The following is a 12,815-nucleotide window of genomic DNA, read 5'->3' on the forward strand; positions in this document are numbered from 1 at the left end:
AGCACCCGGGCCTTTCAGGACCCAGGGGCTTCGAGGGCGTGTGCCGGAATCTGCGGGGCCTGCCCTGCCCTGGGGGTCCCCCTGATCTAGAAAGGGAGGTAAAGAGGCACTTGCGGGGTTCCGGAATAACCCGGGGCCAGCCGTCACCACGGGCCGGGGCCGGGCCCCACCTCCAGGAGGGCCTGTGAACTCGAGGGAGGCCTCCTCCCCGCTTGTGTGGCCCGAGTGCGGTGCACCTGACCTCTGCCCCTCCCCACGACCTCGGCAGGACGATGAGGACAGGGAAGCGGACGCCGGCTTCCCGGTGGGGCCTCGCGGAGCCCCCGTGCCGGCCCCCAAGCAGAGGTCTCGGCTGGCCACCCGGTTCCAGGTCACGGCCCACTGGCTGCTGGTGGCCGCCGGACGGACGCTGGCCATCCTGCTGCTGGCGCTGGCAGGTACCTGCTGGGCAAGGGGCGGGGGCCCCGGCACCAACCGGCATGCGGGGAGGGGTCTCGGCAGCCCGCCGGGCTCCCCACCGGCCGCCACGTGGCCCGGACCTGACGCCTCCGCCCCGTCCCGTCCCGCAGGCATCGCCCAGCCCTCGGCCTTCTCCGGCGTCTACTTCCTGGTCTTCCTGGCCACCTGCACCTGGTGGGCCTGCCACTTTCCCATCGGCCCCCTAGGCTCCAGCACGCTCTGCGTCATGGTGGGCTGCTTCAGCGCCGGCCACCTCATCTGCGTCTACTGCTACCAGACGCCCTTGGCCCAGGCCGTGCTGCCCCCTGCGGGCATCTGGGCCAGGTGAGGTCTGCCTGCGCTGGCCCCCTCCCCCCTTCCTCCCTCCCCCTCCCTCCTCCCCCCTTCCTCCCTCCCCCTCCCTCCTCCCCCCTCCCTCTCCCCTCCCCCTCCCCTCTCTCCCCCCCCCCCCCCTCCCCTGGCCTGGCCCTGGCTTCCCGCGGCCCGGCTCAGCGGCTCGCCTTCTCTGGGCAGGGTGTTCGGTCTCAAGGCCTTGGTGGCCTACAGCAACTGCTCCGGTCCCAACGTGCTGGTCCTCGATACCAGCCACGACTGGCCCGTGTACGTGAGCCCCGGCGTCCTGCTGCTCCTCTACTACACCGTGACCTCACTCCTCAAGCTGTGCACACACCAGCCCCTGGACCAGGTGGGTTTCCTGGGCCAGCGCCCCCCCCCCCCCGGGGTCCTCCCCCGCTCCGGGCGGCTTGCTGGGGCGGGGGGCTGAGCTCCGTGCCGGTCCCCGCAGAGGAAGGAGGCGGCCAGGCGCGACGAGGAGCAGGAGGTGGAACTGACTCACGTGGATCAGTGGCCCCAGGGCCGGGCCGGGGCTGCGGCCACGAAGGAGGAGGGCGCCGCCCAGGTAAGGAGCCCGCGCCCAGCCGTGGTGCCGGAGCCTGCCCGCCCCCCCCACCCCCCCCCACCCCCCCGCACCCGCCCCGGGCTCGGCTCACCGGGGCTCGGCTTGCCTCTGCAGCGCGTGCCGCCCACGACCATGGGGTCAGACTGGGAGACCGACAGCTGCACCGTGCACGACCTGACCGGCCACAGCCCCGTCCGGCGGCGCCCCCGTGAGTGCCACACTGCCCGTGGCTGCCCGGGGACGCCACCTGCCTCAGGCACGCTGGTGCTGCCCCCTGGTGGCCGCCGGGTGGTCTTGTCCTGCTGACCTCTCCAGCAGTGCCGTCTGGGGCCCCCCCCACCCGGGGCCAGGATGTGGGGTCCCGCCGCTGCCTGAGACCTTGCCGGACCTCCTGGTGTCCCACCCCCTCCCCATTTGCCTCCCGGTTCCCAGAGGGCTGGACTGCGCCCTGTAGGTTGGCCCTGCGGTCCAGGCGGCCAGCCGCCTCCTGGGTGGATGTGCCTTAGAGCCGTGTCCACAGCGGCCCCGTGGGGAGGGCGGGGCGCTTTTCTCTTTCTCCTGAGGCTCGATTTCCATTTCGCGCAAGGCAGGAGGCGAAACCGCCGGCCTCCATAGCTGGCACCCCGGGGACTTGCCCTGCGCACAGAGCCGGACGGGAGTCGGGGCCATTTTGTCCGACCTGTCCTTTCACAGTCTTGGAAACCAAGATGTGGAGTGGGGTGAGGACTGCCCCGGGTCCCGCGACACGCCGGGGACAGTGTCAGTCGGGAGCCCGGTCCTTTGCCGGCGTTTTCTGCCCCCGCTGGCCACCGGCAGAATTACTGGGCAGAGTCTCCTGTGGGTGAGGGGCTCTGGCCTGTTGATGTTGGAACTGCCCCGGCTGGGGTCTGGCCCTCTGGTGACCTCTGACCCCCACCTCTCAGTGCACCCCAGGCTGTCGGAGCCTAGAGACGTGTCTCCCCTGTACGGTCTGGGCCATCTCATCATGGACCAGAGCTACGTGTGCGCCCTCATCGCCATGATGGTAAGGAGCGGCTGGCCTGGGCAGGCCCGTCCAGGGGGCCCTTGCTGCTGGTTCCCTCGTGATGTTCTGGGGGGCGGATGGCGGCCTGAGTTCCGCAGAACCCGGTGCCTGGTTGCCAGAAACGGAGCCGTGGCCTGCTGGGCCCAGGGCCACGCTGTGGGCGCGCGTGTGCGTGTGCATATGGGTAGTGGGTGGGTGCATACGGGAACCTGCGCCCTGCGCCGCGTGCGCGCCCTGTCCCCGGGCCGGCGGGGGAGCGGGCTGGGTGCGTGCCCCCGGCCCACCGGCCCCTGGCCCCGCCGTCCAGGTGTGGAGTATCACCTATCACAGCTGGCTGACCTTCGTGCTGCTGCTCTGGGCCTGCCTCATCTGGACGGTGCGCAGTCGTCACCAGCTGGCCATGCTCTGTTCCCCCTTCATCCTGCTCTACGGGCTGGCGCTGTGCGGGCTCCGCTACGTGTGGGCCATGGACCTGCGTCCCGAGCTGCCCACCACCCTGGGCCCGGTCAGCCTGCGTCAGCTGGGGCTGGAGCACACCCGCTACCCTTGCCTGGACCTTGGCGCCATGGTGAGTACGCGCGGGGCCTGTGCTTCCCGCACGAGCACCCGTGACGGCGCGGAGTCCACTGTCCGGCTGTCAGCACGGGGTGCCCTCGGGCCGGTCCAGAGCGGTGACCGAACAAGTGTCGGGGGGATGAACGATGACCCTGTGTCGTCGGGGGCGCTGTCCCTGGGTCCCTGACGCGGGTTCCCCTAATGTCACACGTCCCTCTGGCGTCTGGCCCCGGGTGCCCCTTCTGTGTCCCGCACGCCAGAGTGTCGCCGGGTCCGGACGTCTGTGCCGGGTCGTATGTCGTCCCGGGAGCTGTGTGCGCGCGCACGTAGGCGTGAGGTCACGTGAGCTTGAGTACGCGCGCCCGCGTCCACGCTCGTACGCGACAGGGTCCTACTGTGCCCCTGGGGAGGCGGGCATCGGCACCAAGGGGCTATCCCCTGGGCCCGGGTCTTTGCGGGCCGGGCGCCGGGCCGCCGGCCCTTGGTGACACCCCCGCCCTGCCCAGCTGCTGTACAACCTGACCTTCTGGCTCCTGCTGCGCCAGTTCGTGAAGGAGAAGCTGCTAAGGAAGGCCAAGAGCGCTGCCGGCCTGCTGGGGGTCGCCGTGGCCGACCCAGGTGAGGGGCCGGCCGGGGGTGGCCGCGGGGGTCGCCGCGGCCCGCCGAGATGAGGGGCGGGGGGCGGTCAGGGAACGGTGCCCCCCCCACCCGGCCCCGAAGCCATGCCCCGGCTGCCCCCCCTCCCCGGCCCGGCCCGCAGAGCCCACGCGGACACGGACGCTGCTCCGGAGCCTGGGCGAGCTGGTCACGGGCCTGTACGCCAAGTACTGGATCTACGTGTGCGCCGGCATGTTCGTCGTGGTCAGCTTTGCCGGCCGCCTCGTCGTCTACAAGATCGTGTACATGCTCCTCTTCCTGCTGTGCCTCACGCTCTTCCAGGTAGTGGGCGGGCAGGGGCGGGGGCGGCGGGGGGCGCCCCAGGCCGGGCCTCACCGCACGCCGCCCGGCAGGTCTACTACAGCCTGTGGAGGAAGCTGCTCAAGGCGTTCTGGTGGCTCGTGGTGGCCTACACCATGCTGGTGCTCAGCGCCGTCTACACCTTCCAGTTCCAGGACTTCCCCACCTACTGGCGCAACCTGACCGGCCTCACGGACGAGCAGTGAGTCGGCGGGCGGGCGGGCGGGGGGCGCGTCCCGGCGTGGGGCCCTCCCCGGCCCCGTCTGACCGCCGCCCCTCGTGCCAGGCTGGCGGACCTGGGTCTGGAGCAGTTCAGCGTGTCCGAGCTCTTCTCCAGCATCCTGGTCCCTGGCTTCTTCCTGCTGGCCTGCATCCTGCAGCTGCATTATTTCCACCAGCCCTTCATGCGGCTCACCGACCTGGGGCGCGCGCCCCCGCCCGGCGCCCACCTCCCGCGCTGGGCTCGAAGGTGCACCCGCCCTCCACGGCCGGCCCCTCTCCCTCCGCTGCCTCTGGGCGTGCGGACTCGGGTGCAGGCTCCCGGGGGCCCGGGGTCTGCAGCGTGTACCACCACCCCCCCCACACATACACACCCGTACAGGGAAGGGCCTCATCCCCCGGGAAGGGACGGAGGCTGCTGGGTTCGGACGGGAGGGCCCGGAGCAGGGCGATGGCCTCGGCAGCCCCCTCGGACACGGCGGGCCCGCGGTACCGGGTGTTCCTCCGGCCTTCGGGTCACGGGGGTAGCACATCGGCCGGGCCCCAGGGGAGGCCTTTGTCCGCCCCGGGGAGGGAGTGCCCCGGGGTCTGGGGCGCGGAGTGATGCCTTGGGGCCCACCCTAGGCAGGACGCGGTCAGCGGGACCCCGCTGCTGCAGGAGGAGGAGGAGGTGGCCAGGGAGGAGGGACTGAGCGGGGCCGGCCCCCAGCAGGCCGTGCAGGTCCCCGAAGGTGAGTCAGACCGGCAGGCGTGGGGTCCCTTCACCCAGACCCCTGCGAGCCCCAGGCCCGGGGACCCTGGTCCCCGAGCCCTCACGGCCCCTCTCCCACAGCCGCCACCAGCAAGTGGGGCCTGGTGGCCGAGCGGCTGCTGGACCTGGCTGACCGCTTCTCCGAGGTCCTCACCCGCGTGCAGGTGTTGGTGCGACGCCTGCTGGAGCTGCACGTCCTCAAGCTGGTGGCCCTGTACACTGTGTGGGTGGCCCTGAAGGAGGTAAGGGAGGGATGGGGCGTCTCCTTTTTCTGCAGTGGGGTCCCCTAGAGGCCGGGACCCTTGGGTGGCAGACCGCAGGGCCCCTGGGGAGGTGCCGCTCCATCCGCCCGCCCGCCCCAGCCCCCCACCCCCCTGCCTTCCAGGTGTCGGTGATGAACCTGCTTCTGGTCGTGCTGTGGGCCTTCGCCCTGCCCTACCCCCGCTTCCGGCCCATGGCTTCCTGCCTGTCCACCGTGTGGACCTGTATCATCATCGTGTGCAAGATGCTGTATCAGCTGAAGGTCGTCAGCCCGCACGAATACTCCAGCAACTGCACCGAGGTGTGTGGGTGGCTGGGCCGCGTGGGGGAGCCCGCCAGGCCTCCTCTCTGTTCCCCTCCTCGTCCCCAGACGCCCCGTCCCCGTCCCCACTGAGGTCGGTCAGAGCTGAAGGCCACACGCGTCCTGGGACGGTGTGGTCTGGCCCCGTCCGGAATTGTGGCTGGGGCGGGGGGGGGGGGGGTCCCTGGGGTGGGTGTCAGCTCCCAGGTGGGAACAGGTGCTGATTCTCCCCTCCCCCAGCCCCTCCTCAACAGCACCAACCTGCAGAAAACGGAGATCAAGCAGTCCCTGCTGTACCGGGGACCCGTCGACCCTGCCAACTGGTTTGGGGTCCGGAAGGGCTTCCCGAACCTGGGCTACATCCAGGTGAGTGCGGGGCCGCGGGGGGTGCGGCCTGCCCCAGGTGAGTGCGGGACGGGGGGCCGCGGGGCGGGGGGTGTGGCCTGCCCGTGTCCCCCTCCCCAGGTGAGTGCGGGGCCGGGGGCCGCGGGGCGGGGGGTGCGGCCTGACCGTGTCCCCCTCCCCAGAACCACCTGCTGGTCCTACTGCTGCTGGTGTTCGAGGCCATTGTTTACCGGCGCCAGGAGCACCACCGTCGGCAGCACCAGCCGGCCCCGCTGCCTGCCCAGGCCGTCTGTGCCGACGGCACCCGCCAGCGGCTGGACCAGGATCTTCTCAGCTGCTTCAAGTACTTTGTCAACTTCTTTTTCTACAAATTTGGGCTGGAGGTGAGGCCCGGCGTCAGCCCTCACCCCTTACCTGGGCAGGGCTGAGGGTCTGCGTCCCTCTCCACGGGGCCTCTGCAACTTGCTGGCCCTTGTGGGCCACCCGGGGGGGCACAGAGCACACACCTCTGAGGGCCGGACCCCCGGGCTCAGTCGGCGTGTCCTGGGAGAGTAAGCTCGGGGGCTGGACCCTGACTGGAGACTGGGTCAGAGTCTCCACTGAGCCTTGGAACCTCCTGAGATGTGGTTCCCGCCTGCCCCCCCGCCCCCCCACCACGGCGGACACGTGTCCAGCTCTCCCTGCCTCCACGACAGCAGTGTGGGCCGTGGTGAACTTGGGCCGCTGCCCCCACTGTGCTCTGAGCCTTCCCGGCTGGAGGTAGGACCCAGGAGGTCCCCCCAGCAGCTCACTGTGCACCCCGTCCCCGCCGCCCCCAGATCTGCTTCCTGATGGCCGTGAACGTGATTGGGCAGCGCATGAATTTCATGGTCATCCTGCACGGCTGCTGGCTGGTGGCCATTCTTACCCGCCGGCACCGCGGAGCCATCGCCCGCCTCTGGCCCAACTACTGTCTGTTCCTGGCGTTGTTCTTCCTGTACCAGTACCTGCTGTGCCTGGGCATCCCCCCGGCCCTGTGCCTTGGTGAGCCGGCGGCCGTGGGCAAGCTGTGAGGGTGCTTCCCCCCCCCCCCCCGCCCTGCTCAGGGCCTCCCCTGCCCCCTTCCTCGGACCCTGATGGCTGCAGCATCCCTGGGGGGGTGGGGCGCTGGCCACCCTCTCGATGCTTTGCATCCATTCCCTTTCTTTCCCCAACATTCTATTTTGAAAAATTTGGAACGATCAGAAAAGGTGGAGGTAGAGAGCAGGGAGCAGCCAGACCCCGCAACCTGGGGCAGGGGCCACGCTCCACAGTCCCTCCCGCACAAGCCTGGCTTTGGCCTCATCCTCCGGGGGTGGCCCTGGTGGCTTTTGGGTCCGATACAGGACCCTGCGTCTGCCCTCGGCTGCGCTCTGCTCTCGCGCCCTCTGGTCTGGGCGAGGTTTCGGGAGGGGGGGCCGGTGGGCCGAAGCCGCGTTTGTCGGGCGGTTCCTGCTTTGGCAGGTGTGGCTGTGTCCTGTCCTGGGAGTGCACTTGTCCACGTGGCCCTTCCGTGTCTGCGGCCCACGTGGTGTCGCGTCCGCCTGCTCCGGAGTGCGCCGCGGGCGGGACCCGTAGGACCGATGTTGTCCCTTGATCCTGGCGCGCTGGTCACGTGGCTTTCTCTCACGTGTTCCTAGGCCGACCGTGGGCCCCGGGACGTCTTCCACCGCCACGGCGGCTCCCAGTTGGCCCCCGGAGCCCCTGAAGCCGCTCTGAGGCTTGAGCCATGGTTGTGTGGGTGGTGACGGTGGGGGAAGGCCGTGGGCCAAATCCTTGCCCTGCGCGGCCACCACCGACCTGACCGCTCCTGACTCTGGCTTTTCCAGAATGTCTTGGAAACCAACCACAGGGCGCGTTACCAAACGCATTCCAGGTTCTCGCCGTCCTCGTCTCCGCCTTGTCGCCTGTTTTGTGTGCTGGCTTCTGACTTTGGACGCAGACTTGCAAAAGTAGCTCCCTGACGTGAGCCTGACGCAACCCAGTGCGGGAGCTCAGGTGTGCGCGCTGGTGCGGCTCTGGCCGCGGCCCCGTGCGTGCGCCCGTGTGTCGGTGCCGGGCAGCTCCCCGCGTCTTCGCCTTTCAGCACCTTGGAACTTTTGAGGGGTGCTGGGCTGTGACCCTGTGGGTAGTCTGCTGTCCTTGTGAGACCGGGTGACAGGGCCCTCTGGCGGCTGGGACGTGTGGGTCTCTGTGCCTCACACGGGGCCAGTGTCTCCTGTCCGGTGCCATTCTGTCACTCGGGTGCAGGGCTGGCTGTGGGGTGTCTCCCCCGAGACTCGGCACACGGCCTGTTTCTCCTGGACCTTTCTGGCTAACTGCAGCCTCCGCGGTGGGTCCCGCTGCGGGAATTTCTCTCGGTTTTCTAGTGGTGGCTTTCTGTGTCTCAGAGTTATGGGTGGGCATCTTCCGTAAAGATTTCTGTCCCGCTCATTTGTTGAGTTGCGAATTTATATCCTTATGGGCTCTGGATGCTGCTGTTTTTGGTTCCACTCGAGGCCTGGCGTCCTCTTCTCGCTGGTCCATGTGGGCACCGCATTTGCCCTGGGAGTCCCCGCCCCCAGCGTCCTCTCCCTGTTCCCCCCCATCCTCTCCCCACCCTAGCTGTTCCCGCCCCCAGAGTCCCCACCCCATAGAGTGCTCTCCCGGCGCCCCCCCAGGCTTCTCCACCCTGCGGTCCTGCGGGCCCTTTGCAGTCCCGATGTCCGTCCCAATGCTGAACTAGGACCACACCCCATGTCGCCGGGGGCTGGCTTGTTTTGCTTGGCGAACGTGCTGGGTGTGGTGCTTCCTGGTCCTCTCTGCCCGCTGAGGACTGGCCGTGCCCTGCACGAGCCCATCTCCCCTCCGGCCCCTGGAAGGCAGCTGGTTTCTCACGTGGGGCTCTCTGGAGTAGCGGGGCCAGGAGCGTCGGGGTGCAGGGCTGTGTCTGGGCATAGTTCTCACTTCGCGGAATTGACCGCACAGTGTGGTTCCGGTGTTCGTTCCCGCCGGTGACGCACGCGGGACGGCTGTCGTCGCTGAGTTTGTCTGGGCCGTTCTGATAGGTGTGTGTGGGAGCCTCGCTCTGGGTCCTCTGGGTCCGCCGCCCCTGCAGGCCCGTTACTCCCAGGCTGGGGTTCACTTCTTCCTCTGGGCCCGGGCCCGTCTGTGCCTGAGAAATGCATAGGTAGGAACACGCTGGAATCTCGCTCCCGAGACTCCAAGAGACCGTGTGAACACGTGGGCAGGTGCAGGGATGAGGCCTGTGGGCAGGGACTGGACACTGGGGTCCTGATGTGCACCCTGCGCCCACAGACTACCCGTGGCGGTGGAGCCAGGCCATCCCCATGAACTCCGCGCTCATCAAGTGGCTGTACCTGCCCGACTTCTTCAGAACCCCCAACTCCACCAACCTCATCAGTGAGCGCCTGCGGCCGGGCCCCAGAGGGCGGGGAGGTTTTGCCTGGGGGACAGGCGGCGCTCAGGCGTAGGCCCGCCTCTGCCAGCGTGGGACACCGTGTCCGGGCCTCACCGGCGGCCAGTCCCGTGGTTCCCCAGAGGGACCTGTCCCCACAGGGGCGCCCACTTCCCCAGGCCCGACTCCGTGTGCACACGCAGCCACGCACACTTGCCTCTGCTCGCCGTGTGCGTGCAGGCGTGGGTGCGGGGGTGGAGGCAGGTGGGACACAGGTGGACGGAGGGACAGACGCGGGCGTGCCTCCTGACGCCTACGTGGTGTGTGGCTGGGTGCACATCGGCCACACTTCCTGACGTGCGTGAGGCACAGCTACACGCGGGCCTGTCCCCCGCTGCCCACGCTCGGCTGTGGCCCTCGGCCCGGTGCGGCCCCCGCAGGAGCACACTGGCGCTCCTCTGCGGCCTCGAGTACGGGACCGGTGCCGGGCGGGCCACGCCCCGCACAGCTGGCGGCCCCCCGAGGCGCGGCGCAGCGGCCGACTCCCGTGTGCCCGCAGGTGACTTCCTTCTGCTGCTGTGCGCCTCCCAGCAGTGGCAGGTGTTCGTAGCCGAGCGCACGGAAGAGTGGCAGCACGTGGCTGGCACCAACACTGACCGCCTGGAGGTGCCGCAGGGCGAGCCCGACCCCGTGCCCAACTTCATTTACTGCAGGTGCGTCCCGGGCACGGCCGGCCCGCGGCCCGCTTGGGGCCGGGGCCGCACGGGCAGCGCGCCTGCAGGCCTGGCGGGTGCTGGCGGCGGGATCCCCTCTGCCGGGCTGAGGGGCGGGCGCCGACCTGGCAGCGGGGGCGCGCTTCACCGGCTCCCCTGGGCCGAGGCTGCCGGGAGGAGGTGGGGCCGCCCAGGCCCCGCAGTGACGCCCCGTCTGGCAGGTCCTACCTCGACATGCTGAAGGTGGCCGTCTTCCGCTACCTCTTCTGGCTGGTGCTGGTGGTGGTGTTCATCACGGGAGCCACCCGCATCAGTATCTTCGGGCTGGGCTACCTGCTGGCCTGCTTCTACCTGCTGCTCTTCGGCACCAGCCTGTTGCAGAAGCACACGCGTGCCCGCCTCCTGCTGTGGGACTGCCTCATTCTGTACAACGTCACCGTCATCATCTCCAAGAACATGCTTTCGGTGCGCCCGGCCGGCCTGGCCCCGCCCCCCGCCCCCCCCCCCCCCCCCCCCCCCGGGCCCAGGCTGACCCTGACCCCCCTTCCTGCCCCAGCTCCTGTCCTGCGTGTTCGTGGAGCAAATGCAGAGCAGCTTCTGCTGGGTCATCCAGCTCTTCAGCCTCGTGTGCACCGTCAAAGGCTACTATGACCGTGAGTGAGCGGGGGACGTGCTGTGGGCGGGGCTCGGAGACACGCACCGCTTCCGGGGTTCCGCCCCCTGACCCTGACCCTGACCCTGCCGCGCACCGCAGCCAAGGAGATGCTGAGCCGGGACCGGGACTGCCTGCTGCCCGTGGAGGAGGCCGGTGTGCTCTGGGACAGCGTGTGCTTCCTGTTCCTGCTGCTCCAGCGCCGCGTGTTCCTCAGCCGCTACTTCCTGCACGTCAGTGCGGAGCTCCAGGCCACCGCCTTGCAGGCCTCCAGGTCAGGCCCCACCTCGGGCCCCCCGGGTTGCGCGGCACCGCCCCGCCCCGCCACGTTAACGTGTCACTCGGGCGACTTCCGAGGGCCTGACCCACCCCAGCTCTGCCCCTGGCCGGCAGTTCGGCCCGTTTTTGCCCCCACGCTGGCCCGAGGGCGCACGGCTGCTGGGTGGCCTCCCTGCCTGGGCTGTCGAGCCGGGCATCTCCTGTCCCCCACGGACACCTCTTGGGTGGCTTGTTCCCCCCCCCCCCGCCGAGAGTCAGGAGGCAGCAGGAGGGGGCCCTCTCCCTCATCCCAGCTCACTACAAGGGGACAAGGGGGGCTGTGGAGCTGGAGGGACCTGGGTGGAGGCTGGGCTCAGGCCACAGGTCGGGGAGCCGTGCCCCTGGGGTGCCAGGGTGACACCGCCTCCCCGCAGGGGCTTCGCGCTGTACAACGCGGCCAACCTCAAGAGCATCGAGCTCCATCGCAAGGCGGAGGAGAAGTCCCTGGCCCAGCTGAAGAGACAGTAGGTGCCGTCTGGGTGGGGGGCCCCGGGCTCTCCCACCCAGCTCGGTGCTCAGAGCCGTCCCTGCCCCCCAGGATGGAGCGCATCCGCGCCAAACAGGAGAAGCACAGGCAGAGCCGGGCTGGCCGCAGCCGCCCCCAGGAGCCCCAGGGCCCCCCCCAGGAGCCGGGTGAGTGTGAGGGGCTCGCAGGGCCCCGGCGTCCGTGCCACTGGCGCCCGCTCCTGTCTGGTTTGTGCCATGTGCGCCCATCTGTCCTGTGCCACGTGCTCACCGTGTCCCTGTGGGCTGCGGGCCAGCCTGCCACCGTCCACCTGCACTCGTGGACTGTCCTCTGCTCCCCACGGCACCGCGAGGCCCCCTCTGTCGGGGGCGCTGCCCACGCCCTCCCCGCGCCTCGCCCCACCAGCTCACGCTCGCCTCGCCCCTCCACAGGGCCTGGCAGTCCACGGGGCTCGTCCCCGCCACGGAGGCAGTGGTGGCGGCCCTGGCTGGACCACGCCACAGGTACCACCTCCTTGGGCCCACTGTGCCCGGGCCCCTCCTCTCTCAGCTGCTGTGCGCCCACCTGTGGCCATGCGCCCTGGCCTTTCCCCATGTGCCCTGTCAGCCGGCCCTCCGGCCCCACCCCGCCACGCAGTAATAACAGGCTGGGCCTCGGTTCAGCCAGGTCCCCACGCAGGCTTTGTGCTCCCCTGTCGCTCAGACTCTCACGAGTCTGAGTGTTCATGCTGACGCCCACCCTCGTGTTCTTCCTGTCCCGTCTGTGTCCCGTCACTGCTCTGGCCTGGCCCCAGCCTCCAGCTCCCGTGGCTGTCCCCCGGGATGGTGGGAGGCCGAGGGAAGCCATGCTGGGTGCCACGGCCCGGCACATTCCTGGACCCTTCTGACACTAAAGAGGACTTGAGTCTTGGGGAGGGGGGTGTGGAGCCCGAGCCCCTGTCGGGGAGGACAGTTCTCAGCCCCACCTGCCTGCAGTTATCCACTCGGGGGACTACTTCCTGTTCGAGTCTGACAGTGAGGAGGAGGAGGAGACCCCTCCCGAGGACCCCAGGCCTTCGGCACAGAGCGCTTTCCAGGTGAGGTGGGAGGGTCGCCTGCCTGCCTTCCCCTGTTCGTGGGGCGCGGGGGGAGGAGAGACCCTCTTTAGCCAGCCTGCCCAGATCCTTTCAGACCTCCAGAGCCCACAGGTCACAGGCACACGCAGGCCGCGGGGCGCACAGGTCACAGGCGGTGGCTCGGTGGGCCTCCGTCCACGGTCTCCTGACGTCGCCGCTGAGCGTCCAGGACTTGAGAAGGGGTGTGCGTGTTTGCTGGAAAACGGTGGGGTCCCTCGCCTACCCCTGGGTCCTCAGTTTGCAGGAAGTGGCCCTGGCACCGAATGCCAACCACGTGTGCAGGGTGTGGCCACGTGCCCTGCCCCCACGGCACAGCCCCACGGGACCCGCTTCCCACCCCCCCTGAAGCAGGGAGCTAGCTGAAGGC

General features: G+C 69.6%; 1 protein-coding gene across 1 annotated transcript in view; it reads left to right on the top strand.

The window, feature by feature from the left end:
* The window catches only part of PIEZO1 (piezo type mechanosensitive ion channel component 1), a 54,333-nt gene that overhangs the window by 34,635 nt on the left and 6,883 nt on the right, over positions 1-12,815 (top strand). The window contains exons 6-31 of the mRNA XM_027075801.2: positions 269-437; positions 570-783; positions 973-1,144; positions 1,244-1,357; positions 1,472-1,565; positions 2,281-2,381; positions 2,689-2,949; positions 3,443-3,554; positions 3,697-3,875; positions 3,947-4,095; positions 4,180-4,362; positions 4,737-4,843; positions 4,945-5,105; positions 5,249-5,425; positions 5,666-5,791; positions 5,953-6,153; positions 6,589-6,793; positions 9,086-9,190; positions 9,745-9,898; positions 10,120-10,363; positions 10,455-10,551; positions 10,653-10,824; positions 11,243-11,332; positions 11,407-11,501; positions 11,766-11,837; positions 12,309-12,409. Of these exons, the coding sequence (XP_026931602.2) occupies positions 269-437; positions 570-783; positions 973-1,144; positions 1,244-1,357; positions 1,472-1,565; positions 2,281-2,381; positions 2,689-2,949; positions 3,443-3,554; positions 3,697-3,875; positions 3,947-4,095; positions 4,180-4,362; positions 4,737-4,843; positions 4,945-5,105; positions 5,249-5,425; positions 5,666-5,791; positions 5,953-6,153; positions 6,589-6,793; positions 9,086-9,190; positions 9,745-9,898; positions 10,120-10,363; positions 10,455-10,551; positions 10,653-10,824; positions 11,243-11,332; positions 11,407-11,501; positions 11,766-11,837; positions 12,309-12,409 (3,855 nt within the window). The remainder of the gene's footprint in view (positions 1-268; positions 438-569; positions 784-972; positions 1,145-1,243; positions 1,358-1,471; positions 1,566-2,280; positions 2,382-2,688; positions 2,950-3,442; positions 3,555-3,696; positions 3,876-3,946; positions 4,096-4,179; positions 4,363-4,736; positions 4,844-4,944; positions 5,106-5,248; positions 5,426-5,665; positions 5,792-5,952; positions 6,154-6,588; positions 6,794-9,085; positions 9,191-9,744; positions 9,899-10,119; positions 10,364-10,454; positions 10,552-10,652; positions 10,825-11,242; positions 11,333-11,406; positions 11,502-11,765; positions 11,838-12,308; positions 12,410-12,815) is intronic.

The sequence above is a fragment of the Acinonyx jubatus genome, chromosome E2, assembly GCF_027475565.1.
Source record: "Acinonyx jubatus isolate Ajub_Pintada_27869175 chromosome E2, VMU_Ajub_asm_v1.0, whole genome shotgun sequence".
Lineage (NCBI taxonomy): Eukaryota > Metazoa > Chordata > Mammalia > Carnivora > Felidae > Acinonyx > Acinonyx jubatus.